The following is a 24,584-nucleotide window of genomic DNA, read 5'->3' on the forward strand; positions in this document are numbered from 1 at the left end:
GATTTTATTATCTTACTCCGTTTCTATACAGCATTAGTGGAGGAGGATAGAGTGCAAGAGGTGGCTGGTCTCACTTACAGTATTACCTCTGTCAAGCAGGTGCCGGTGATCCTGACGTACCTGCAGCGCAGCGTCCACGCCGTTCTGCTGGGCAAGACGTCACGGCCAGACTGGCTGCTGTGCGGCGTTCCCAAGGCAGCGCTCATTGACAGGTTCACCGTTAAGATCATGACAGACGGTGAGGAGTCCAAGGAAGACAGCACCATGACCTGTGATGGACACTACCTCTTTGTACACAATGCCCACGGCCTCTTCAAGATTGGTTCAGGCTTTGGGGGCACCATGAAGGGCCACGTCTACATCCACAGGCCAGACTTCTACCCCAGGCAAAGAGGCTGGCTGGGATTTGCTCATGTAAGATTTATAGAAGTCTTTGTGTTGGGAATGTTAGTGCTAAAATCTTCTGTACATCTGAATTTTTTGTTGTGTTGCTGTGTTTGTTCCTTATGTTTACAGACTGACAACACCACAAATGCCTTATCTCTTGGGATGTAGTAGGTTGGTCCATGAGATTATCCCTTTCCACCTGTTTCTATACACCCTACTCCACTTATGGGTTGGATATGAGTAATATTTTGTTATTTTCCCAAAACATTTCATCTTCCTATTTTTGGGGGGTTAAAGGGGTAAAGCAAGGCAGTCAGACTTATATCTTTCAAATCTTTCACAGTGTTTCACTTTTCTTCTTTCTTTGTCCTTACATATGAATAACAGCACAGCCTTCATGTCTTATATATACCCTGCTAACAGCCATACCTTCCTTCCTTTTTCATATGAGTACCAACACAGCCTTTATATCTTTTATGGTCACTTCTCACAGCTGTACTTTCATGCACCAACTTATCCACAGGGAGACGTGTTCTACCGTCCTGAGGGAAGTAGTGGGGAGTTGGTGGTGATTGACCGAGAGGTGCTCAAGGTGGCTGAGGTGTACCAGTGCTCGGCTCCCGGCTGGTCCCGAGGTCTCCCTTTCAGTGACGGCATCAACATAGGCCACATCTCCCCAGACAGAGAGGTGAGCTCCTTCTCTGTGTCTCCCTCTGTTGGTGTGAGGTGAACCAGACTGAGTGTACCTCCTTCTCTGGGTGTCATGCAATGTGTTTTTTGGTTCTTGTGCCTCTTGTTTCTTCCTCATTTCATTTCCCCAGACAGAGAGGTGAATCCCTTCTCTGTGTCTTCCTCTGTTGATGTGAGATGAGACTAACTGGGTGTGGGGTTCACTGGGCAGCCTCATTCTCTAGGGATTGTGTGTTTCTTATCTGTCTTGTCTTGTTTCTTCCTCTGTGCTCTCATGCTTGCACAAATAAAAGAGGCAAGTAATTTAAGATCATTCATTCCAGCAGTGTTGTAAATTTAGGTTTATCATATGATGCATCTGGCTCTTAGTTCTTGATATCTTTTGATCAGTCAAAAAAAAATCTTTCACTTTAAAATGTCATTCCGATATTTTTGCCTGCTCCAACTTTTAGTTTTCCTTTCTCACAAGTATCACCAAATTTATTAAGATATTATTGTTGTGCTTAAGCTCCTGGGGTGTAATGCAGTAATCCACAAGACTATTCCTTTCTGTCAGGGGCTGGCAGGGCTAGGAGTGTGTGTGTGTGTGTTTGTAGTTCTTTGTCCAGGCCATCCAGTATGGGGTTGCTGGTCCAGTTTATAGAGCTCTGAATGTGATTTTACTTCAGTAGGGGGTTAACAGTTTGTGGTAATAGCAAACTGCTCTCTACTCCATCAGGATGGCTTCGTGGTGAGGACATACAACCCGCTGGTGAAGCCAATGCCTCTGGTCAATGAGCTCAACCTGAGTCTTGCCATCAGGTGCATCCAGGTGAGTGGAGGCAGGCACACAGGCACTTATTGCCAACATCAGGACAGTACTAATGCACCAGTAGATATACATTATTTATAGAATGATTGTATTTTGAAGTAATTTCTGTTTAACACCTATTAACATTCCCCATGATTGTGGCATTAGATATTTTCATGCTAGGTTTTGTTATTACAACTTCAAGAAGGTTCTGAGAATCATAGTTCATGTAAATTCTCTTGATTGAATTTATATATCTTTACATTGCAATTTGCATTTATGTACCATTTATATTTTTTTGTGTGTTTCATCTTAACAATGATCCATTCTTGCACCAATTTCTCAACAGTCTAATGGCAATGATCTCTTCATTATTTGAGAAGCAGAATAATCTTTTTCATAAACCTGTGTGTGCAGCCTAGTGGCAGCAGGGAGCTGTGTGATCAACAAGACTGATTGGCTGACATTATCTTTCCTACAGACACTTGGGGGCTCTGAGCCACCAGCCTCTCTGTCAACAGGCCTTGATGAGGACATTCTGACTGTGGCATCTGGCAAGGATTTCACCCTCATCAGAACAGTGGGTGGGAAGGTGAGTCCACTACCAGCTTTGTGCTTACCTCACTGTACACATTTTATTACATGTATGATTCATCAGTCTTTATCTATATACCATACCAAGATCCCCCCTTGAAGGAAGGAAGGAAGGAGGTTATCTCTGTATTTTTATTCCTACAATGAGGCAAAACACTTATAATGCACAGAATTAAAGAATGCCACTGCTTTACACAAGACTTGGCATCCCTGACCACATGACAAGGCACCACAACACACACACACACACACACACACACACACACACACACACACACACACACACACACACACACACACACGCATGCACGCACACACACTCTCACACACACACACACACACACACACACACACACACACACACACACACACACACACACACACACACACACACACACACACACACACACACACACACACACACACACACACAGTCACCTGATTACTTCTCCTTTTTGTCTCCAAGATATACTTCAGTGGCAAGGCATCATCAGTGGGCATGAAGCAGGGCAGTGGCAGTGCAGCAGCTGGCAGCAGTGGCAGTGGAGGAGCAGGAGCAGCAGCAGCAGCAGCAGCAGTGGCAGCAGCAGCAGGAGGTGGTGGAGGTGCCAACATTGGTGCAGGTCCCAGTGGCAGCGTTCCAGGAACCAGTGGTGGGACAGGAGTGAGTGGAGGCAAGGGTGGCGGAGCAGCTGTTGCAGGTCCCAGTGGCAGCAGCAGTGGTCCAGGGGGACGGTGGCCTGAGCTGACCATTACCAAATCACCACGTGTCATTCAACTGTCTGTCGGCCACGAGGGACAACATGCTGTTCTGGTGTCTGATGAGGGCGCCGCTTTCTTTGTGGGCACTGCACGGCGAGGGGAGGATGGAGATGCTAGTGAGTGTGTGTGTGTGTGTGTGTGTGTGTGTGTGTGTGTGTGTGTGTGTGTTGGTCATTTGCTAGGCATGTGGTTTTACTGTTGAGAATCTGTTAATTGAAAGTTTTTGTAAGGAGATTATCAGACAGTTGAAAGACTTAAAATTGAAGAATAATACACACCACAATGGCTGTTACTCAGTGTTTGACCATGGCTGTGCAAGACCAACAGCTACACTCATACATAGCTGAGAATCTTTATTATGGCCCATGATGTTGACAATTCCGGGCTTATAATTCATTGGTTATTTCCTTCTCCAGTCATCTGCACATCAGTCTCCTTAATGTAGGTTCTCTCCCTCTATGTTCATGATGAGAGCACTTCTAGCTTTGTAATTTGATGGTCATCCCCTCCTCCAGTCACTTACACATTAATCTGCTCATGTAACTTCCTCACTCAACACTTTCTCCCTATGTTAATCTTTAAGTCAATGCTCATTTCTTCCTTTAATTACCTACACATCATTCTTCTCATGTAGCTTCCTCACTCAATACTCTCTGTTCACTCTCCGCAGGTAAGGGGCGGCGGCAACCCAAGCCCGTCAAGCCCAAGAAGATGATCAAGATGGATGGCCAGTTTGTGGTGAGCAGCGGCTGCAACAACGGCACCTCAGCACTGGTCACTCGGGACGGCGAGCTCTACATGTTTGGCAAAGACACCTCCCACTGTGATGCCACTACTGGTAGGTGCCACAGCAATGGTAGTGGCAGTAGTATAGTTGCAGCCAGAAAATGAATAATCTTCTGTGCTTATTGTACTGTGTTTTCTATATTTCCATCAGTTCGAGTAATCTTTTACATTTATTATACTGTGTTTTGCATTTTTCCTTCATTCATAAGACCAGGAGTCAAACACATAGCTCTGAAGATTCTGACAGGTTACCTAGTAGTAGTATCAAACATCATGGAAATTGAGTAATCTTTTGCACTCATGGTACTGTGTTTTTGCATTTTTTCCTTAATTGTGAGACTAGGAATTAAGCACATGTCTCTGAATATTTTGACAGGTTGCCCAGTAGTAATATCAAGCATAGTTATACTTTCAACACTAATAACAGTAGAATTGTAGCTCTGTGTATTAAACCACATCAAGTGCAAAGATTTTTCACAATTTCAAACTATGAGTGTAGATAAAAGGTAAGTAATAAGAGTAGAATTGTAGCTCTGTGTATTAAACCACATCAAGTGCAAAGATTTTTCACAATTTCAAACTATGAGTGTAGATAAAAGGTAAGTATGTTTATGAAAATGATTAATGCCAACTTCATACACCCAGTAGTTCAGTACTCTCTCTCCTTCATCCCCAGAGAGGACCATACAAATCTTTAATGCCAACTAATGCTACATACTTCCATCAGTTCAGTATTGTCTTTCCTCCAACCTCTGAGATGGTTTTATGAATCTCTAACAGTGGTGTCTCTTCCTCACCTGACAGGGTTGGTGACAGACCTGCGGGACGTGCATGTGAGTGGCGTGGCGCTGGGCAAGGCACATGCCCTGGCCCTCACTAACAAGGGTCATGTGTTCAGCTTTGGTATCAACAACAAGGGGCAGTGTGGCCGGGACTTCACCCCACAGACCAAGGAAGGAACTGGTGTGTACTTACTTCCTTGCTGTTGTGACTCCTTCCCTTAGTGTAGTGCAGGTGTTCAGCTCACCCACCTGCTACACATTTCCTCAGAGTTGGGTGTAGGAGTGTTTGAGGTAGCTCACAGCATTTTCCTCATCATGCCTCTATAATAATCTTTTGAATTATGACTGATGAAGTGGCATGCCTACCCATACTTGTGCCTTAGTATTTATCAAGAAAGCAGAAACTGAATAAAGTAAAACAGATTTGTTTTTTTTCACTGGCATTTTCTCAAACACAAGAAGGCTGGCACACAATAAAATAGTAGAATGTTAAGGAATATCTGAAATTTGCACCCAGTAACATAATTGAAAAGAAAGTTCAAACCTGTACTCTACACTTTCTACAATTACAGTAGAAATTATAGATTGTACTCAGTAGGAAATGTTAAATTTCTAAGAAATTCTTTTGAATCTTGATTCCCTCATTTGTGGATCTGAAGTAATTTACTGTGTCAAGCATTAGGATGTTGTCACATGTGGTGAGAGCTTAATGAAGACTGAAGTAAGCATTACCCACTTTAAAGATATCCAACTACAATGTACATCTGTACTTCTGATGGGGAGAAAAACAAGGAAAATGTGAACAATGAAAGAATGATTTCCTTAGAGAAAAGGTATTTAAGTAGATACAACATAAACCATTGGAAAGGACATTTATTTGAAAGTTTGAATCTATTTTGAATGAGAACAAATCTTTTTATTTAATTATAAACAAAAATAAACACCCTGAGTAAAATATACCAAGATAAAAGTAAACCACTTGAGAGAAAAACAATCAACTGTTTGGAGTGAGAGTAGTTCTTCTGGATAGAGATCAACTGTTGTTTATGAGAGGAGGACACCCAGAGGTGGTGAAGAGAGAGGTAACAGTAATTGTGGAGGAGAGTGTTGTCTCACCACCAGGCATGTCTATGTCGGTCGGGCCTGCAGGGGAGGAGGAGCTGGAGGACGAGGAGGGAGCGGAGAGCGAGGAGGGCGGGGAGGGCGGCATGTGTCCCCCTGGCCGCCACCGCTGGGTCCGGGAGCACTGCCTGGTGTGTACCGTGTGCCATGAGTGTACTGGATATGGTGCTGCCTGTGTCTCCAGTGGACGGCCCAACAGGAACTCTGGCCAGTGAGTGTCTCCTGTGTGTGTGAGTTTTGTTCTTCTTTAACACTCATGTGCTATAAAGAATGGATAATTGATGTAGCAAACCTTGCTATAGTGAATATTGTACACATCGAATGCTTTAAGCCTACTAAAGAAGATTATAAGAGACAAAAGTAATGAGCCTTCATAGCCTTCTCTACAATCATTGCATGTAGTGAGGTAATTTTAGCTAGTGGAAATTCGGTAAAGCTAAAGTGTTTGAATACATCTTGATGAACGACTCCATATATACAATTATTTCAGTTTCTTAAATTATCTCAATATAATAACCATCATATTTAGCAATTTGTTTTTAATATGATGACCTGTACTTCTCCCTAAACAGTTTGGATTTGCTCCAAGACAGCCTACTTTTAAGAAATGGCAACTTTAATGAGCCTTTATTTCTCCATTTATTGTGAGAGCCCATTTTACATTGTCAGATCCCTTCTTACAATGAAAGAGAGAGAGAGAGAGAGAGAGAGAGAGAGAGAGAGAGAGAGAGAGAGAGAGAGAGAGAGAGAGAGAGAGAGAGAGAGAGAGAGTTTACTGAAAATTCTCCTCAGGTTACATACATTAAGGCAAGTAAATAATTATACTGCCTTAACATACCTTCAAAGAACAGAACTGAATTATTAAATTGTGCTTTTAACTTTTCCCTCACTCAGGCCATGTGGTTGTGGGTCAGGGGACTCCGGGTGTGCCGTGTGTGGGTGCTGCCGAACGTGTGCTGACGAAGTGGAGGCTGATAATGACCAGGACCCCTTCTCACTCATGCAGGAGCAGCACTCTGGCCTCTTCTGTTTCCATGAGGGGGCCAACCTTGGAGGTGAGGAGAGAGGGGACTGGTAAACTGGTTAGAGAAGCAGGCATAAGAGTGAAAAAGGATTTGCATGGAAGATGGAAGAAAGAGGTTAAGCAAGGTAGAGGATGTGAGATGTGTAAGGAATGGAGCAAATGTGAGTTGGGTAAGGAAAGGAGAGAGTGTGATTTTGATAGAGAACATGTAAGGGAAAGACTTGAGAGAGGTATACAAGGGGAGGACATGAGAGGACGGACAAGGGGAGGACATGAGAGGATGGACAAGGGGAGGGCATGAGATGACAGACAAAAGAGAGGGTGTAGAAGAGCAAGCAAGGGGGAAGAGTATGGTGATGTGGATAAGAAAGGAAGAAGACTAAGAAAAATTAAAAGAAGAATCTTCATCAGTTTAATTTAATTCATTACTTTGTGTCCTAATTAGGGAACATCTTTGGGCGAGCATGTGGGCGCCTCCAGGACCAGCTGCAGAGGAGGCTTGATGAGCGAAGGCACCGCCCTCGCCACAGGCACTCCAGATATGCCCCCATGCCATTCAGGAAAGGTAAGTTACCCTGCCATACCTCATCCTCTACAAGGACACACATCTCTTGAACGGTCCTTTCCTCTCTGGCTGCTTAATCTTGGGTGTGTTTGAAAGATTCTGGTTTTGTCAGATTTATGGAGTGATGGATTGTGAGGAGTGATGGAGTGATGGATTGTGATTTATGGAGTGATGGATTATTCACAATGAGCAATGCTGCTCATTGTGAATAATGTAAGGTTATAAAAGATTTGTTATCCTTACATTGTACTTTATAAAGGTAGTAAAGAGCCAAAAACATAATTTTCCATCAGAAACATACATATATCACCAGGATATTTGTTTTAATCAGAACTTGGTATTCTAAATCTCCCATCTCTTGTTTTCTTCTGCTGTAAAACATTCTCTTCTCTTACGTGAAAGCTGAGGAGTGAGTTGTGAGCTGTGTGCTTTCCTCGCTAGGCTTGGTGAAGGGAGGACATGTGATGGTGTCATGGTGTTCAGCATGTGACAGAGGTCACGAGTTGTACCATTACTTGACATATTGTGCTGTGTGGGTTCATGTGTCAAGCCTTGATTTCAAAGGATTGCATGCTGTGCTTGAGGGGTAGATGTGTGTGTGTGTGTGTGTGTGTGTGTGTGTGTGCCAAGTATATTTCATATATACTTGTGTTTATTGTTCTTTACTAGTTTTATTTTCTTTATGGTTTGAGCAAAACATTGTATCAAGGATTACAACATCCACCTTCCATCAGAGTTCAGGTGTCTCTGTGCTAGTCTGTGCCTCACACCAGCTGACTCACACATCAAGTGAGCCAAGCAGCCCCAGCAGAAGGCACCTGACTTTTGGGATGTCAGTGGAATGATGTGATACTTAATTTTTTTTTCCCAAGAATTTCCAGAAGGAAGGGTTCATAAAAAAATGTTGATGAACATTCTTTCCTGTATGTTTTTCAACTTTTGGTTAAATTTTTTTGTTAAAATTTATACATTTTATTACCAAAGAGTTGAATTACATCACAGGTTTGTGATTTTGCAAGCCACATTTTTCTTGGATATTGCAAGTTTTTAATCTCCAAATTAAGGTATTGAAATTTTTTACATTTTTTTTACATGTATGCTGTATATGAAAAATGTTTTGAGTAATAGGAAAGTATTTTTGATTCCTAAGAAGTGCAGCAGCACACGTCCTGAGCACAGTCTGTGGCCAGAGTGGCCCTGGTGTCCATGTATTAATAGGGCCAGCTGGCCACACCTCAGGCCATAATGGTCACACAGGTAACCTGGGCCAATTTGAAGCCCGGCTGCTTCGCCTGCTGGCTCCGTCCTCTAACCTGGCAAGTGACGACGGGGCTGTGGCCGGCTCCAGTAGTCCTCTCCCCACTCCCGCCAGTCCTGACCCTGCAGCCCTTGCTGCTGCCGCTGCCCTTGATCCTCTTGCTACCAGTAACATCCTAGGTTTGTTTGGCTGCTTTTTTATTGAGTTCTACAGTCAGTACTGCAGACCCTGCAGGAAATCTACTTGTATTCCTTTCTTTCTTTTTGAGACACACAATTCAGTCTTTTTGATTTTTGCAAGTGTGAACTTTTCCCTTTTCTGTAGCGCCGCCACCGCCGCCACCACCGTGGCCGAGCTGCTCGGGTGCGGCGAGGAGGCCAACTTTTTAGTGCACATTTTTACCTTGGTTGTGCACACCTGGTAGAATGTTACTTTGCTTCCCTCTCACTGTGCAAAACATTATCAGCTGAAAAGAAAATTTTACCATTTTTCTCAAGTATTATAGTTTATGTAAGTTGAGAAAAGATTGTTTTATCCCAGCCATTGTCCAGTTTTTACAAAATTATTGTATGTGAAAATGATTTGTATTGTTCTTATGTGGGTTTATTTTAAAAATATCTTTTCTGCTTATAAATGTGCGTACTTAGTATTTTTAAGAAAAGTTAACATTATGAATTTTTATTCCTTACTGAATTTTCAGTGCTATTGTGAAATTTAATAGACCCCTAAAAGTACAACTTTTACTACTGTAAAGTACCATTCACTTTACTTTGCACCACCCAGTCTTCTACAGTAACTAAAACCAAGTCAAGTCTAAATTCCAAACCCATTAGTCCCTTGAGTAGCCCCAGCAAGCAGTGGGTTTGTTGCATTGCACCCCTGCACCCTTGTGATGATGGCACCTCAGTCCCAGTGCTGCAGACACTCTGTCCATGCCAGGGTGGCATCCTGGCTTGTACCCTTTAGCTCCACAAACCTGTTGCTGGGAGCATTTCCCAAACCAAGACTGAGGTGACTTATTGCCATTGATTTTTTAACTCATAGTTTATGAGAGTTATACAAACAGCATGGATCAGAATCCTGCCAGATGAGGATTTCATGGGAAGAGGAGAAGCTAAGATCTGCCTAACTTGCACTTACAGCTGCAGAAGATGGTCTGGGGAGTGACCAGGAGAGGGATGCCAGCAAGATTTCTTCCTTGTCCCCTGCAAGAGTGCATCTTCCAGGATCCACAGCTGTAGTACAAGTTGCTTGTGGGCTCCACCACTCAGGTGAGGCAAAGCACCAACCATCACATTACCTACTACCTTTATGGCCTGTGCTAGAAGCCACCATTTTGTTATTTTGTATGTAGCCACATAGAAAGCCTGTCCTGTGTGTTGCAGTGGTGGTGTGTGCCAATGGGGAGACGTACACCTGGGGCAGCAACAGCTATGGACAGCTGGGTGTTGGAGACCTGCTGTCCCGCGGCGCCCCAGCCATGACCCGTCTACCCCCTAGTGTGAGGATTGTCCAGGTGGCTGCCGGCAGCAACCATACAATCTTCCTCACCGCCAATGGTCAGATCTACAGCTGTGGGGACTTCCAGGTGATGTGTTGCTTTCTTTCCTTATTTTCTTGCTTTCACTCTGTACTTCTTTCATTAAAATTTTCTTTCCAGTCACAGTGTAAAAGAAAGCCAAACCAAACCAATGATTTGGAAGACACAGGCCATGTAATTTCGCTTAAGGATAAATGTACATTTGTATGTATGTCTGTCTCGATCTGTATTTGTCTTGCATGATTTCTTGTCCCAAGTGAGAACTTTCTCCTAGATGACTGAAGCAGAAGAGTCCATCCATGCACACAGTCCTCCCACCCTACAGCTCTTTTATTTCTTTTTCTTATCTCTTCCTACTTTAATTTCATATCCCTGACGGTCCTCTAGGTGCATTTACTGACAGTCCCACAACCCATCCCATCCTGCAGAAGGGTCAGCTAGGTCGAGTGGCGCCTCAGAGTGATGCAGGGGAGGGCAGCAGCAGAGGACGGTGTCCTTGGTACTCAGTGCCAGGTCTGGTGCCAGGGGTGGGGCCCAGGCTGGGGCGCAGGGCCACCTGGGTCGGTGCCTCAGCTGACGTGACGTACATCAAGCTGGACCAGTCACTGATCAACACCCACAACCTGAGTGCCTCGGCAGTGGTGGCTAACAGCAGCTGTCTGGGTGAGTGGCTGCACTCCTGTCACTGCTATTCCTTCATACACACACACACACACACACACACACACACACACACACACACACACACACACACACACACACCAGCATTCACCAACCTTAAGTTGCTTCCAAGGCTCAAAATAAATGGGGATTTGCAAAATACCATATTTTTCAAAATTTTTGATCCCCAGTGTCCAATGTGTGCTATGGGGAGAACACTATTTCCTTCAATCATCTCTGTTTTTATCAGATTTTACTTTAAATATATTTCAGATTTGAAATACATGAGGGTAAGGAAACCTAGATAGAGTGTATCTGTAGCTATGTATGGCTTTGTGTCCACCTTTGCAGTGCTGCTACCGGTGGGAGGCAAGAGGGATGAGGAGGAGAGCTGGCGGTGTCTTGTAATTAGTCGCAGTGATGGCCAGTGCCGGAGCTTCTCCACACCAGACCAGATCTGCTTCTCAGGCCACACTGTGTGTCTGGACCCAGTCTACAATGTGCTGTGGAGGTGAGGAGCTCAGTGAAGACTGATCTGTTTTCATTATCCTGATTTTCTGTCTTTTAAACTGAAACTGTTTTAAGAGGGGAGTATCATCAAAAAACATGTGGAAACAAACTAGTTTTTTAAATCCTTTACTATATGCTTTTTGTTAAGGAGCAGCAATAAAGTGTACAGTTTTATGATTTTTAAATGTTTTTTACCAATGACTGATCTCTCAATCCCACTAAAAGAATCAGAGCTTGAATTTTAGATTAAGGAATATTTTTCAGTAAAATCAGCAACACCACCACTTAACGTTCCACATTTCCTTCCACAGTTACAACAACCAGTGCCAGGAGGTGCACTGCTACAACATTATTGCAGCAGAGGCCCAGCGCATGATTAACGGGGTACCACCAGATGGCCTCAGGGACCTGCTCTCCCCTGAGCTCTCTCTGCCCATCCTACCTGAGTACCAGGTGTCCAGGGCTCAGGTGGGTATGGCTGATAGTGGACAAGTGTGTGTGTGTGTGTGTGTGTGTGTGTGTGTGTGTGTGTTGTCCTTTGTAATTTATTCATAGGTGCTTTAATGTTTTATTATCTGATCTCAACAACTTTTAACATGCTCCAGTTTAAGATATTGGAAGTTTCAAGAGTGGTTTCAGGTTTGTAGTGGTAATGGAACAAGAACTTAATACTGTTAATAGGGAAAACACCCTGGAGAACCTGACTAATCATCTCCATAACTATTTAGAAAATCCTTATGAGAGAACAAAACATTTAAGAATACTAGCCATAACTCACTTGCCTGTTTGCCTCAGTATGTTTTCTTTGGGTTGAGATAAAAGTGACCTGGTTTATATGAGATTTTTTACTCCGATTGGATTTAACATGACAAAATATAATCCACTTAATTGAATTTACACAATATTTTCACTTTACCATGATTCAGCATTGTATACTTATAAATGTTGATGATTTTTTTCAATTTATTTTTCCTGCCTTTTTAGTGCTTTAACTCTAATACTTCAGGTTAGATTAATAAATAAGGATAAACTGTAAGAATTATTATTATTCACTAACCATATGAATAGATTTAAGGACAGAATAGTGAAGTTTAATAGGTCATATGTCACTAACCCCTATTTTCACATGTTTTTAGGTTTTATGTACAATTTATGCTCATATGATGCTTGCAAGTCCCTACAAATTGTATAAACCCAACCACCTGTATTTGCCTCTCACTGGCTATGCTAATTCCTCCCATGGTTAAACTCTTCCTTCTTTGCCTTTCCTCTCTGCTCACTTTACTACAGCATCACTCTGCCCCTCCAGGTGGCCCTCCACATGCTGTCCTGCATCGACACAGTAACCTGGGCACATGAGTATGGCCTCACAGTGGTGGAGAACGACCCACAGACAGTGGCCACCGTGCGAGTCTACACCAGGGAGGACTTCACCCCTGTTAACCGCTTTGAAAGTATGGCACTCTGAGAATTGTCTTGTACCTTATTCTGATATGTAGAAACTTGGAACTGAACCCATAGTAGATAGTCAGAGTGAAATTTTCCCTTCTATCTCCTACATCAGCATTACGAGAAGGTGTTCTGTAACATTTTTGTCCTTGCAGGTCACGGTGGTGGGTGGGGCTACTCAGGATACTCCATAGAGGCTGTGAGGTTCATGTGTGACACTGACGTCCTCATTGGTGGATTTGGCCTGTTTGGTGGCCGAGGGGAATACATGGGCAAGATCAAGGTAGGATTCTTACAACCCCCTTCCCTCTCTCCCTCTCTTCATAGGCTTTCCTCATCTCTTCCTGACTTGAGTGACTTAGTGCTTGAGACTCTATCAGTTCAGTTCTTTATTGTCACTGCTCCTTTCATTGAGTGCTTGAGATTCTCACAGTTCATTTCTTTATTGTCACTGCTCCCTTCATTACTGTCTAGCTTTTCTACTATGTATATTCTCAAGGGAAGACTTTTATGCCCTGCTTTCATCTCTCTTTTCATAGGCTCTCCACATCTCTTCCTGACTAGAGTGGCTCAGTGCTTGAGATTCACACAGTCCAGTCCCTTTTCTTGTCACTCCATCTTTTACTATTGTCCAGCTTTTCTGCTATACATATTATCATTCCATTAAAAACTTTTTAACCTTAAGGCTTTTAACCATGCCTCCTGTCCATCATTCACACACACTCCACTTCTCCTTTAAGTTATGCCTTAGAAATGTATATAAGTTGTGCATTGAAATATTTGAATGTGAGTGAGTGTTTGGGTGTAAATGTATAGGTTTATTGAACATTTATATATCTAATAACTGCCATATTACAAATGGTATCATATATATATATATATATATATATATATATATATATATATATATATATATATATATATATATATATATATATATATCAAAAGATATACAAAAAGAAGATCTTGTACAGTAAACTAAAAAAAGAAGTCATAAAGGTGTAAACATTTATATCGATTATATGTATATTGAACAACTATTTTTATACAAATTGTTACATATACCATCATTTATATTGCATGTATGCCAGAACATGTATGGAAAAAAAATTCTCAAGGAATAATAGTAACAATAATGATAATAATAAGTAATAATAATAGTACAATGATAATACTTTACTGCTCATGTGTTTCTACAAAAAAAGAGAAAAAAACATCAGTTTAAAAAAGGGAAAAAACGCTATCAGCCATGCATATCTCTACAACTTAACCTTAACCTTAAAGAGAAGAAGAGAATAAGTTATAAGCAAAGGTCTTATATCTAATTGTGCATGCAGTTATTTGAGCTGGGAGCAGAAGGAGGAGACCAGGAGACAGACGGGGAGCTGCTGGCGGAGACGGAGGAGATGCCGTATGAGTGTGGTGTCCGGCAGAAGTTCCCAATGCTGTTTGATGACCCCATACCAGTGCAGGTGAGGCTTTCCATTCCCCTCACTCCCTTCCCTGCCATCGTCCAGAAGGTTTGCATGATGTTGAGTGAAAGGAAGGCAGATCAACAATGATGTCGTATGACTGGTAACATATTGAAATGGAATGTGTATTTCAGCTTTTACAGGATCCAAATAGTTCTTGTTCATTTATTAACCAGTTCATTGGAATGTTTTTACTTTTTTATCATCTAATTTCTTGTACTATTGAACAGGTTACATATTGAGATGGAATGTGTATTTCATGACCTGAATCTATCTATGGTATATACCAGGCTGGCAGTCACTTTCGGTGTGGCCCATATGAAGCACCACACACTCATATATACATCATTGTTATTATTTATTTATGAAGCAGTTCATTAGATTCTATATAATTGGTATCATCTAATTTCATGTGTTATTGAACTGGATTCGTGCTTTCTATTCATTAATCAGATACTCCCCCCCCACACACACATTTCTAGGAAAAGTCTGCTGTAGGAGAAAGAAACTGATTCATGAGGTGGGTTTGTATGTGTTTCAGGCCAACAAGTGGTATGTGGCATGGGCGAGGGTGAGCGGTCCCAGCAGTGACTGTGGCTCCTCTGGACAGAGCATGGTCACCACAGAGGAACAGTGAGTGCCTGTGCTGGGGAAAGGACTGGCCAGCTCCACCATTGGTTTTAAAATTGTCTTATACCACTTTGTCTTTCATGTGTTCAAAATGTACTTAGGTTGTCCAGTGTTGAAACTTATATAGTGTAGTTAAGTGTAGTAACCAGAGATCAATGAGTGCCTATGCCTAGAGAGTAGTAAAGGACTAGACTATTTTAAAAGTATTTGTAAGCTGTGACAAACTTTCTTTACATGTCAGGTCTTCATTAATTAACATATCTATATCATTTCATTTTCCATTTCAGGGTAATTTTCTACTTCAAATCATCCAAGAAATCCAACAATGGTACAGATGTCAATGCAGGGCAGATCCCCCAGCTGCTGTACCGCATCAATACCCATGAGGGGTCAGCGCCACCCAAGCAGTTACACGACAGCACTGAGCCTGTTCCCATTCTCTCCAAGTCCTTCTACATGACTGTGCGCAATGTAAGTTACTGCAGCTGTCTTGCCACAAATGCAGGACTAATTTAGGTTTTAGGTTTAGGTTTTTGTATTAGTTGGTGGCTCAGTTCTCTTTTAGTGTTTTTGCTGTAAGTTTATGATTGTTTGTCTAAGTATCTTTTATTTTTGGGGTTTGTGGAGTGTTGATATTGGCTCATTGGTGTAAAGGTTGGCTTGTGTGATATAATCGAAATTCTCATAATCAATAATCATGATAGAACAAGAGGACAAGATCATGATAGGACAAGAAATAATGGATTTAAGCTTAATAAAGTTAGATTTAAGATAGAGATAGGAAGGAATTGATTCTCAGATAGAGTGGTATATGGATGGAGTAGATGTTAGATTTGAAATACAGATAGGAAGGGATTGATTCTCAAATAGAGTGGTAGATGGATTGAGTAGACTCAGTAATTAGGTTATTAGTGCTGAGTCATTAGGGAGCTTTAAAAGAATAGATAAATTTATGGATAAGGATGATAGGTAGAAATAGGTAGATATGTTTCATAATGGCCTCTTGCACCTACCCTGGTTTTCTTATGTTCTTGTATATGTGTGTGTTGGGGGGAGGAGCAGATAGACATACAGAAAAAAAGTGACACCTTAACAAACATCCTGAAATAATATATATATATATATATATATATATATATATATATATATATATATATATATATATATATATATATATATATATATATATATATATATTTTTTTTTTTTTTTTTTTTTTTTTCATTTTTTTTTTCAGGATGTGTTTCAGTCATTGCTTGACCTTCTTGGCTGGGCATGGACCACCCTCAGGACCTGTGTTGGGGAGGTGAGTGGCAGAGCAATATGTAACGTAATCTTAGCCTGTCAATCTATATACCAGGTTGGCAATCTCACACAAAGCACCACATACTCATACACACATCATTCACACTCTCAGCCTTGTCAGCCCCTTGTGGAAAGGGACAGTCTCATGGACCACTACGTTACACCCTGATCTTAGTATTGTTGAAAATGTATTAGATATCTTGAAATCATATATGATACTTTAAGTGGAAATTCAAATTTTCTTAGTCCTAATACCTCATGCTATCAAAAAAACACAATCCCACTTGCTTCAAAACTTGTGATTTACTGAATCTTCCTGCTTGTGCTCCCCTCAGCACGTGAGTCACGTCACCAGTGGAGGGTCAAGTCCCACAGTGGCCATGCTGGACCTGCAGCGACTGGTATACATCTGCTGTGCCTGCCTGCGCCTCCTGAGGATCTACATCAATGAGGTCTATCCAAACTCAGGTTAGTTGGGAACCTTTGTGGTACTGCTGAGTAGTGGCTGGCTGTCTCTTGGTATTGTGTTCTCTGACTCTTCATCTTTGTTGTTTGTTTGGAGGGCAGTCATGTTTCCTTCATCCCTGAGTTCTTGTGTCTGTCTAATTACTGTACTCTTTTCTTATATTATGTCTCTTAAGTTACTCTGTACCCGTGACTCTGTCTTTGCTTGTTGTGTCTCTGGAGGACAGTCATCATGTTTCTGTCATCCCCTGGCTTTTTGTGTCTACCTAACTACTCTTATATTATATGTTCAGTTATTCTATACCTGATTTCCTTTCCCATACTATATATAAATGTTATCAAAATTCTCTGCAGTCTCTAATGATGGCAATCCTCAAAAAACCAGTGTCACTATGTCACTTCTTAGCTTCATGTATCTCGTATTACCCATTCCTTCAGTATTTCCTTCTGTACTGTATCTGGGTGATAAAACACTCAAGAATCACTAAGAATGTTACTACATCTATCCATTGACCTGACAGCTTCTCTCTGCTTATCATTTAATCATGTATGTCTGCTTCAGTTCGAACACTTCGTAACAACGGGGAGAAGGGCTGCCTGGCTGAGAGTGTGGCTGACGTGAGGGGACTCCTGCGACAGATGCTTTCTGACCCCATTCCCTCACTCTACTCCAGGAAGGGCAAGATGCGTAATGGTAAAGGTGAGATCATTGTGACTGTGCTCTTTTGGTTCCATATCACATTAAAAAATTGTTATTTCTATTCTTTCTGGATTGATGAGTAAATAACAGGTAAAGAACTTGGTTTATTTGCTTTATGCTTTCTCCAGAAATTGGGTCTTAAGAAAGATAATTATCTCTATTCTTTCTGGATCAGTAAGTGGGTAAATATATTTTCTCCACTTTTGCTTTATTTGTATTATATCTGGATTGATAAGTATTAAATAACAGATGAAAAACTTAGTATATTAGGTCTGTTTTGATATACTACTCTTAAAAAAATCTTTATTCTTATTCTTCCTGGGTCAGTAAGCAGGTGAATAACAGGAAAAGAACTCAGGCTTATTGGTTTCATGTTCCCTCCAGACTTTGGGCCGCTGAGCAGAATGGTGGTGGTGGTGTTGGACGAGTGCCATAAGACTTTCGTGTCATGCTTCCATGCCTTCTACCCCACTGGCCAGCTCAAGTGGTCCTGCCTGTGTGACCTGCTGCTCTCCCGGGACATCATTACTAAGGTCAGTCCAGCAATTTGCCCCCACACATCCCTAAGCTTCCTGGATTGTCTTGCTAAGGAGCATCTTGTTCCTGCATCCTTTGTTTGTGGTTATATATAGAATCCCTTTGCTGATGTGAAATCTTTCTTGTAATGTTCTTATTTGGGGTACAAACTTTTCACCAGAAAAGTAGAACAAACAAAAGATTAGTGTAGATGCTTCTCATTGAAAAGATAAATAGACAGAAGATTAATGTAGATTCTCCTCACTAAAAAAAAGTAGAATAGACAAGATAAGTATTTTTTGTGTAATAGAAAATTCTGGCCTAGGACAACAAAGACTATAAGACTGAAGGTTCTGGTTCCTTAAGAGTGTGGTCAAATTCTTCTCATGAGAAAAGTAAAATACACAAAGGATCAGCATAGATTCTCCTCACTAAAAAGGAAAATAGAGCAGATTAATCTCAAGAATTCCTCTCATCTCTTACCACTCACCCATTTCTGGTAAAGGAGGAAACAAGGGACAACGACCGGCTGCTGAGTGCTGTGCTGGCCTCACTGTGCTCCCCAACTGTCAAGCTACGTGCCACCTGCCCCATCCTGACTGATCCTGATGCAGAGGTGACCCACCGGCCGTCCCCAGCAGACAATGCCGCGCTGTCCACCCTGCAACCTGGTGACCTGTACCGCTACCCCCTGCTGGTGGAGCACATGACCTACAAGACACACGTAAGCCTCTGCTCCTGCTGCCTGATGCTTTGTGTCTGCTTATTTTGTGTGTGTATATATATATATATATATATATATATATATATATATATATATATATATATATATATATATATATATATATATATATATATATGAGGGAAGATGAATCACGTATCTTAAATTTTCTGTATTTTAGCATCCTTTTATCTTTAAGTTTCTAGCATCTTTGAGGCAGAGAGAGAGAGAAGATATTAGTTGCATATTATATATTCTCTGTATCTTAGCATCTTTCTGTCATAAATTTTCTAGCGTCTACTATAAGAAAGAGAGAGACAGAGAGAGAACATTAGTTGAATATCATAAATTCTCTATATTTTAACATCTTTCTAAAATTTTCTACAGTCTGCTAGGAGAGAGAGAGAGAGAGAGAGAGAGAGAGAGAGAGAGAGAGAGAGAGAGAGAGAGAGAGAAAACAAATCACCTTTAGGTTTCCTCCCCCATTCCAGCACACAGAAAATGGTGCAGGAGTGGTGTGGACGTTCCGGGAGGTGCTAGACCGGCTGCTGGGCGTAGTGTGTGGCAGTGTGCGTCAGGCACTGCGTGGGGAGCGGGTTGTCCCCCTGCCGGGCCTCGTCCACAACACCTGCCTCCTCCTGGCTGCCACCGTGGCTGAGCTCTCCGCCGAGACCAATGCTGCTGAGGTGTGTGAGCTGTTTGTGCTTTTGTTGAGTGTTTCTTTCTTAGTATGATGCTGCTGTGTGAGCCATTTGTGTTTATTTTTGAGTGGTTCTTTCTTAATATAACAAGGATGATGTAAGCAAAATTGTCAGGGTCAGTAATCACGATAGGACAAGAAATAATGGGTTCAAGCCTGATAAAGTTCAGTTTGAAAAAGAGATAGGAAGGAATTGGTTTTCAATAGAGTGGTAGATGAATGGAATAGACTCAATAATCAGCTTGTTAGTGATAAGCCATAAGGGAACTTGAAAAGTATAGACATATTTATGGAACGGGATGACAGGTAGAAATAGGTATGCAGGTAAGCATGTTTCATTCAAGGATTGCTACATGTAGGCCTGATGGCTTCTTGTGGCTTCCCTTATTGTTATGATTTGACCATTTCTTTAGGATGATGTGAATAGTCAAACACACCAGGCCATATGTATACTCTTGAATCAACACAAAATGTAGCTTAAGAGTCATGTAGAGGTATGAAGGAGGAGGAGGAGGTGGTGGAATTGTTGGCTTTTAATTCCCTTCAGTGTTCCCTCATGAGTAACAAGTGTGGTGTTCACAGGATGAGCTGCCAGCAGGGGGCCGAGTGCTGCACATCACCCCACCCAGATTCACCCGCACCTCCCAGAGTCGCACCTGGAACACAGGCAATGGCTCTCCAGATGCCATCTGCTTCTCAGTGGACCGGCCGGGCATTGTGGTGGCTGGTGTGTGTGTGTTTGGCGGCGTGGGCACCTACGACTATGAGGTGGAGATCCTGGATGAGAGTGGTGGTGGTGGCAGCGGCGGTGGTGGTGGTGTTGGTGGTGGGCAGGATCCCTCACACACTCTGGAACGCTGGAATGTTATTGAGATGGCACGGGGAACCTTTGGGCCAGATGATTCTATAGCGGACATTGTGGAGATCAAGTTTGAGCGCCCTGTGACCATCAAGGTGAGGCTGTACTGCATTGCTACTTAGCATTTCTGTATATTTATCTGTTTGTCTCTTGTACTTCACTTAAGGAGTGCCTTTGATTATCAAGGTGAGCCCAAGCTGTGTCTGTCTATCTTTCTATCTTTGTGATTAATAAAATTTCCATCTCTGTACAGGAAGGAGTGAAGTATGCCATCCGCCTGTGCAACCATGGTGGCCGCACCAGCAATGGGGACGGTGGGGTGCCTTCTGTCAAGGGTCCTGATGGCACGACCTTCACCTTCTCTGCCTGCAGCCTCTCAGTCAACGGCACCAACCACATCCGAGGCCAGATACCTCACATCATGTACTACAGGTGGGGCTCGCCAGTGTGTGAGATCATCTTTTTATGGCTTCCATTTCTGCAGTATTCTACTTTTTTTTTCTCCCTCGTAATTTGCTCCCATGTTATAAGTCCAGTATTTTTCTATTTCTTTAATTTCTGTAATCTGTTTTGATGTCATGAGTCTAGTATTCTTTTAATCCTTTCTTGCATTTCTATAGTCTGTTCCCATGAGTGTAGTATTTATCTAATCTATTTTGCATTTCCATGATCTGTTTCTATGTCATGAGTCTAGTATTTTTCTGGCCTCTTTTTTTTTTTTTTTTGCATTTCTATAATTTTCCTTCAGGAACACAACACTTAACTTTGCCATGAGTGAAAAACAGCAGTGATCTATGAATAATCCATCCTTCACAGCATGCCCCAGGACCCAGAGAGCCAGCGCAGCACCAGAGAGATTGCAGAACAGCAGGCGCGGAAGTCAGCCCTCACCATGGCCGGCAGCATTGTGCGGGTGGCCACAGAGCTCATGATCATGGGCCTTGGGGTGGGGGATGAGTCTGCCATTGAGGTCCTCGGCACAGCTCCCCTCATCACTATGCTGCTTCCTCTCGTGCTGTCACACATTGGCCCTGTTGCTACCTCAGATCCCAGGGTGTGTATGGACCTTTGTTATGCCTCAGCCTGTCTTTTGTGTCTTTGGTTTCAGTGAGCACGACACCTTTCCTTGTGTTGATGCAGAAACATGCAGTGCTATATAAAATTTAGTTATTTTTCTGAAATATACACCAATACATAATTTGTACACTCATCATATGTAGAGAACCTCACTACAGCTTTCCCTTGTGTTGGTGCAGAGTGCTGTGTCAGTGTTAGGTCTGATCCAGGAGATCCTCCCACATGTGGCTGCTCTCAACAACCTCAGTCTAGTCACCCAGCAGACAGCCATCCCGGAGACCATGGAGGACTGCCACACCACCACCAGCCACCACTATGCCTGGGTGGAGAGTGATCACCCATACCGCCCCGCTGCTGTTGCCAATTTCAGGTCAGTCCCATTTTTTAGGTCACTGTGCTTAATACTCTTGAACCTTCAGCCTCACTTTGGTTCTGATCAATACCTCTAGTTTCATACAATTTGTTTATCATTTATTTATTTATTTATTTATTTATCTATTTATTTATATTTATTTTTTCTGAGCAAAGAAAAAGGATTTTGTTTATTAGTACTGCAGTCTTGAATTCTATTATACTTTAAAGCATCTTTCCCTTCATTCCCAATGTCAAGAACGAGATAAACACTAACCAAAGATATGTTCTGAGAGATTTTATTATGGCTGTAATCTTAGATATCTGTACAGTTATCTTTGTACTTGTATAATATGATCTTTATTTTGAAAGATTTGTGTGGCTGTCACACTAATGTTGCTCTCTTCCTCCCAGAGTGACCTTTCCATCCAGTGTTCAGTGGATGACCCTGGAGTTTGACCCTCAGTGTGGCACAGCCCAGCCAGAGGACTCACTACAGGTGTGTTGAGCTACTGCTGCTGCTGCTGCTGCTATTGCTGCCTTTTGTTCCCTCACATTCTTTGTCCTGCCCTCTAACTGTAATGCAGCTTGAAACTGTCGTGTGATTTTTTTGAAAAAGAGGATCCCTTGAATATATTCTTTGTGGATTTTTGTATATGGTTTTGATTGTGGATTTTTGTTTATGATTATTGTGTAACAGTGTTTAGACATGCATAGAATTTATGTCCTTAAAACTTTTGTGTCTCAACATATGAAAGGTTATCAAAAAAGCGTAACTTTAAACATCAGATCAGCACACCACACATCAGTATACTCCTTTTTAAGTGCACTGTTGCAGAGAATTACTGCCTCATTTGTAGCAGAAAAAGTTTTTGTTAAGAGATGTTGTTATTTCTGTTCCCAAGATGATATTGTTGTTCTTTCCTCTCTCAGATCTACATCCCAAGCCTGAGCATGAAGGAAATGAATGGTCTGACACCTGGGGGAACAGGAGGATCCTCAGAAGGGCAGGAGCGCACCCCCCAGATCTCCCAGGGACAGGAGGGAGCCCCACCCCCTTATTGGGCCGTGCTCAACAAGTTCTCCGGCACACAGAACTGGCCACATCAGACCATTGTCTTGCCAGGTACCACCTCTCAGGAATGACAAGACCAGTTCACCTAGTTCAGTAGTTTAAACAAAGTGAAATCATGAAGATTGTACAAAATTCATCAAGAATTTCAGTTTGTGTATTGATTTATAGGAAATGGCAAGTGAAAATATGACTGATGCTCAACAATAGTTCACAAAAAATATGACATAAAAAGAAATACAAAATAACAAAAAATTAAAAACAGGCTCAAGTTCAAATATAAAACAGGGATTAGATAAGACCCTTACAGTCACTCTTTGACACACCTCATCGCTGTTCATGACTCATCCCAGTAATGACTGATCACCTCTTGTGTCTCACTATGTACTCCTATTATACCTGAATATGAAAGGACTGTAGCCAATAAGGTAGGGAGAGTTTCAAGAGTGGTTTCAAGGGAGGTTTTAAGACACCTCCAATTTTGGATGATCCTTTTTGACCTTTCTTGAGAGACTGGTACCTCAGCAGGCCTTTTTGTTGCCCTGTTGACCTTTCTTTAGGGACCGGCACTTCAGCAGTCCTTTTTTTAATTCTTTTATTACCCTTTTTATATAAAGTAGGTATCAAAAAAAAATATTACCTGAATTGTTCTAATCCCCCCACACTCACGACAGGGCATGAAGTTGTGTTTTCACTGGAGACAGCATCAGACTATGTGAAGGACGAGCGGGCCAACACATACGGGTTCCGAGTGTTGCTGGTGGGGTATGAGTGGCCACCATCCCCTGCAGACTCCATCCGCCACCTGGAGAAGGAACTGTCATACCTTGGCGGCCTGTGTGCTGCCTCCCTCATCAAGAAGGATCTCTGCCTCCCTCCCATTGCAGGTCAGTAATCCTGTTTTATTCTTTACTTTGGTTTGCTTCATATTTATGTGAAGGACATCTAGAAACTCTGTTTGGAGATAACTGTAGCTGAAGGTTCCAGTATTTTTGACTTAATGAATGCACCCTTATATATTCCTTCACTCTAAATGGATGCACTCTCATATGTTCTTCCAGTGTAAATCGAGTGTACTCTTTTTCACCAAGTCTCTCACAGTAATTTTGCCATCATTGGACACGGGGACATAGTAACAGTGCCACTGACTCGTGCTCTCTCTAACTGGTTTATACATTTATATCTTTTAAAACATGCAGCAGATCTACTTTATTCCTACCAAAAATTACTTAATTGTAAGGTACTAAGTTATTTTTATTTCTATAATCTAATAGGCAACAATAAAGGGCTTTGGTTGAAATACAGTATTGGTTTGCCTCACATTTCAAAACAAGGTAAGAATATGTACACTAGTCAGTAAGTAAGAGCATCAGTCATTGGCATTGTAGCATGTTCTCGTGTTCTCAGGAAGTACTATTTTATACATTTTTCTGTTCAAAATCCAAAAGTTATCTATTTTATTTATCTATCATGCTTTACCTTAACAGACTAAACATTCATGTGAACATTCTCTCTCTCTCTCTCTCTCTCTCTCTCTCTCTCTCTCTCTCTCTCTCTCTCTCTCTCTCTTTCTCTTTCTCTTTCTCTTTCTCTTTACTCAGGTGATGATCTGGATGATGACCTTGAACTGGTGGAAGAGTTGGCCCTGCAGGTGTATCGGGCTCACCCTACGTTGCTCTCCCGGGGGTTCGCTCTCTCACACCCACCAACCATACATCAGACACTGGATGGGGTCATTCCCTTCAGGTATGCCCCATTAGTCCTTTCCAATGCCTCACAGGTTTTTGCAGATTAATTT

General features: G+C 42.0%; 1 protein-coding gene across 21 annotated transcripts in view; it reads left to right on the forward strand.

The window, feature by feature from the left end:
• LOC135104093 (E3 ubiquitin-protein ligase MYCBP2-like) overlaps window positions 1-24,584 on the forward strand; it is an 80,949-nt gene that overhangs the window by 8,946 nt on the left and 47,419 nt on the right. For 16 of the 21 annotated variants that reach the window (XR_010270300.1, XM_064011048.1, XM_064011035.1 and 13 more), the window contains exons 7-41: window positions 97-414; window positions 911-1,075; window positions 1,796-1,888; window positions 2,349-2,459; window positions 2,928-3,339; window positions 3,894-4,061; window positions 4,814-4,972; window positions 5,914-6,124; window positions 6,808-6,968; window positions 7,383-7,502; window positions 8,742-8,939; window positions 9,903-10,031; window positions 10,146-10,348; window positions 10,729-10,963; window positions 11,312-11,471; window positions 11,782-11,938; window positions 12,780-12,924; window positions 13,075-13,202; window positions 14,257-14,391; window positions 14,933-15,024; window positions 15,309-15,492; window positions 16,258-16,326; window positions 16,661-16,793; window positions 17,353-17,490; window positions 17,875-18,023; window positions 18,512-18,730; window positions 19,219-19,413; window positions 20,010-20,381; window positions 20,540-20,718; window positions 21,103-21,340; window positions 21,543-21,733; window positions 22,129-22,213; window positions 22,648-22,840; window positions 23,461-23,673; window positions 24,388-24,532. Coding sequence is in view for 20 of the 21 variants with exons in the window: in XM_064011048.1 (XP_063867118.1) it covers window positions 97-414; window positions 911-1,075; window positions 1,796-1,888; window positions 2,349-2,459; window positions 2,928-3,339; window positions 3,894-4,061; window positions 4,814-4,972; window positions 5,914-6,124; window positions 6,808-6,968; window positions 7,383-7,502; window positions 8,742-8,939; window positions 9,903-10,031; window positions 10,146-10,348; window positions 10,729-10,963; window positions 11,312-11,471; window positions 11,782-11,938; window positions 12,780-12,924; window positions 13,075-13,202; window positions 14,257-14,391; window positions 14,933-15,024; window positions 15,309-15,492; window positions 16,258-16,326; window positions 16,661-16,793; window positions 17,353-17,490; window positions 17,875-18,023; window positions 18,512-18,730; window positions 19,219-19,413; window positions 20,010-20,381; window positions 20,540-20,718; window positions 21,103-21,340; window positions 21,543-21,733; window positions 22,129-22,213; window positions 22,648-22,840; window positions 23,461-23,673; window positions 24,388-24,532 (6,203 nt within the window). In the remaining variant the exon portion in view is untranslated. Of the gene's footprint in view, window positions 1-96; window positions 415-910; window positions 1,076-1,207; window positions 1,217-1,795; window positions 1,889-2,348; window positions 2,460-2,927; window positions 3,340-3,893; window positions 4,062-4,813; window positions 4,973-5,913; window positions 6,125-6,807; window positions 6,969-7,382; window positions 7,503-8,741; window positions 8,940-9,902; window positions 10,032-10,145; window positions 10,349-10,728; window positions 10,964-11,311; window positions 11,472-11,781; window positions 11,939-12,779; window positions 12,925-13,074; window positions 13,203-14,256; window positions 14,392-14,932; window positions 15,025-15,308; window positions 15,493-16,257; window positions 16,327-16,660; window positions 16,794-17,352; window positions 17,491-17,874; window positions 18,024-18,511; window positions 18,731-19,218; window positions 19,414-20,009; window positions 20,382-20,539; window positions 20,719-21,102; window positions 21,341-21,542; window positions 21,734-22,128; window positions 22,214-22,647; window positions 22,841-23,460; window positions 23,674-24,387; window positions 24,533-24,584 lie in introns of those variants that run through there. The other 5 variants (XM_064011041.1, XM_064011042.1, XM_064011037.1 and 2 more) reach the window with 5 other exon arrangements.

Source organism: Scylla paramamosain, chromosome 10, assembly GCF_035594125.1.
Source record: "Scylla paramamosain isolate STU-SP2022 chromosome 10, ASM3559412v1, whole genome shotgun sequence".
NCBI lineage: Eukaryota > Metazoa > Arthropoda > Malacostraca > Decapoda > Portunidae > Scylla > Scylla paramamosain.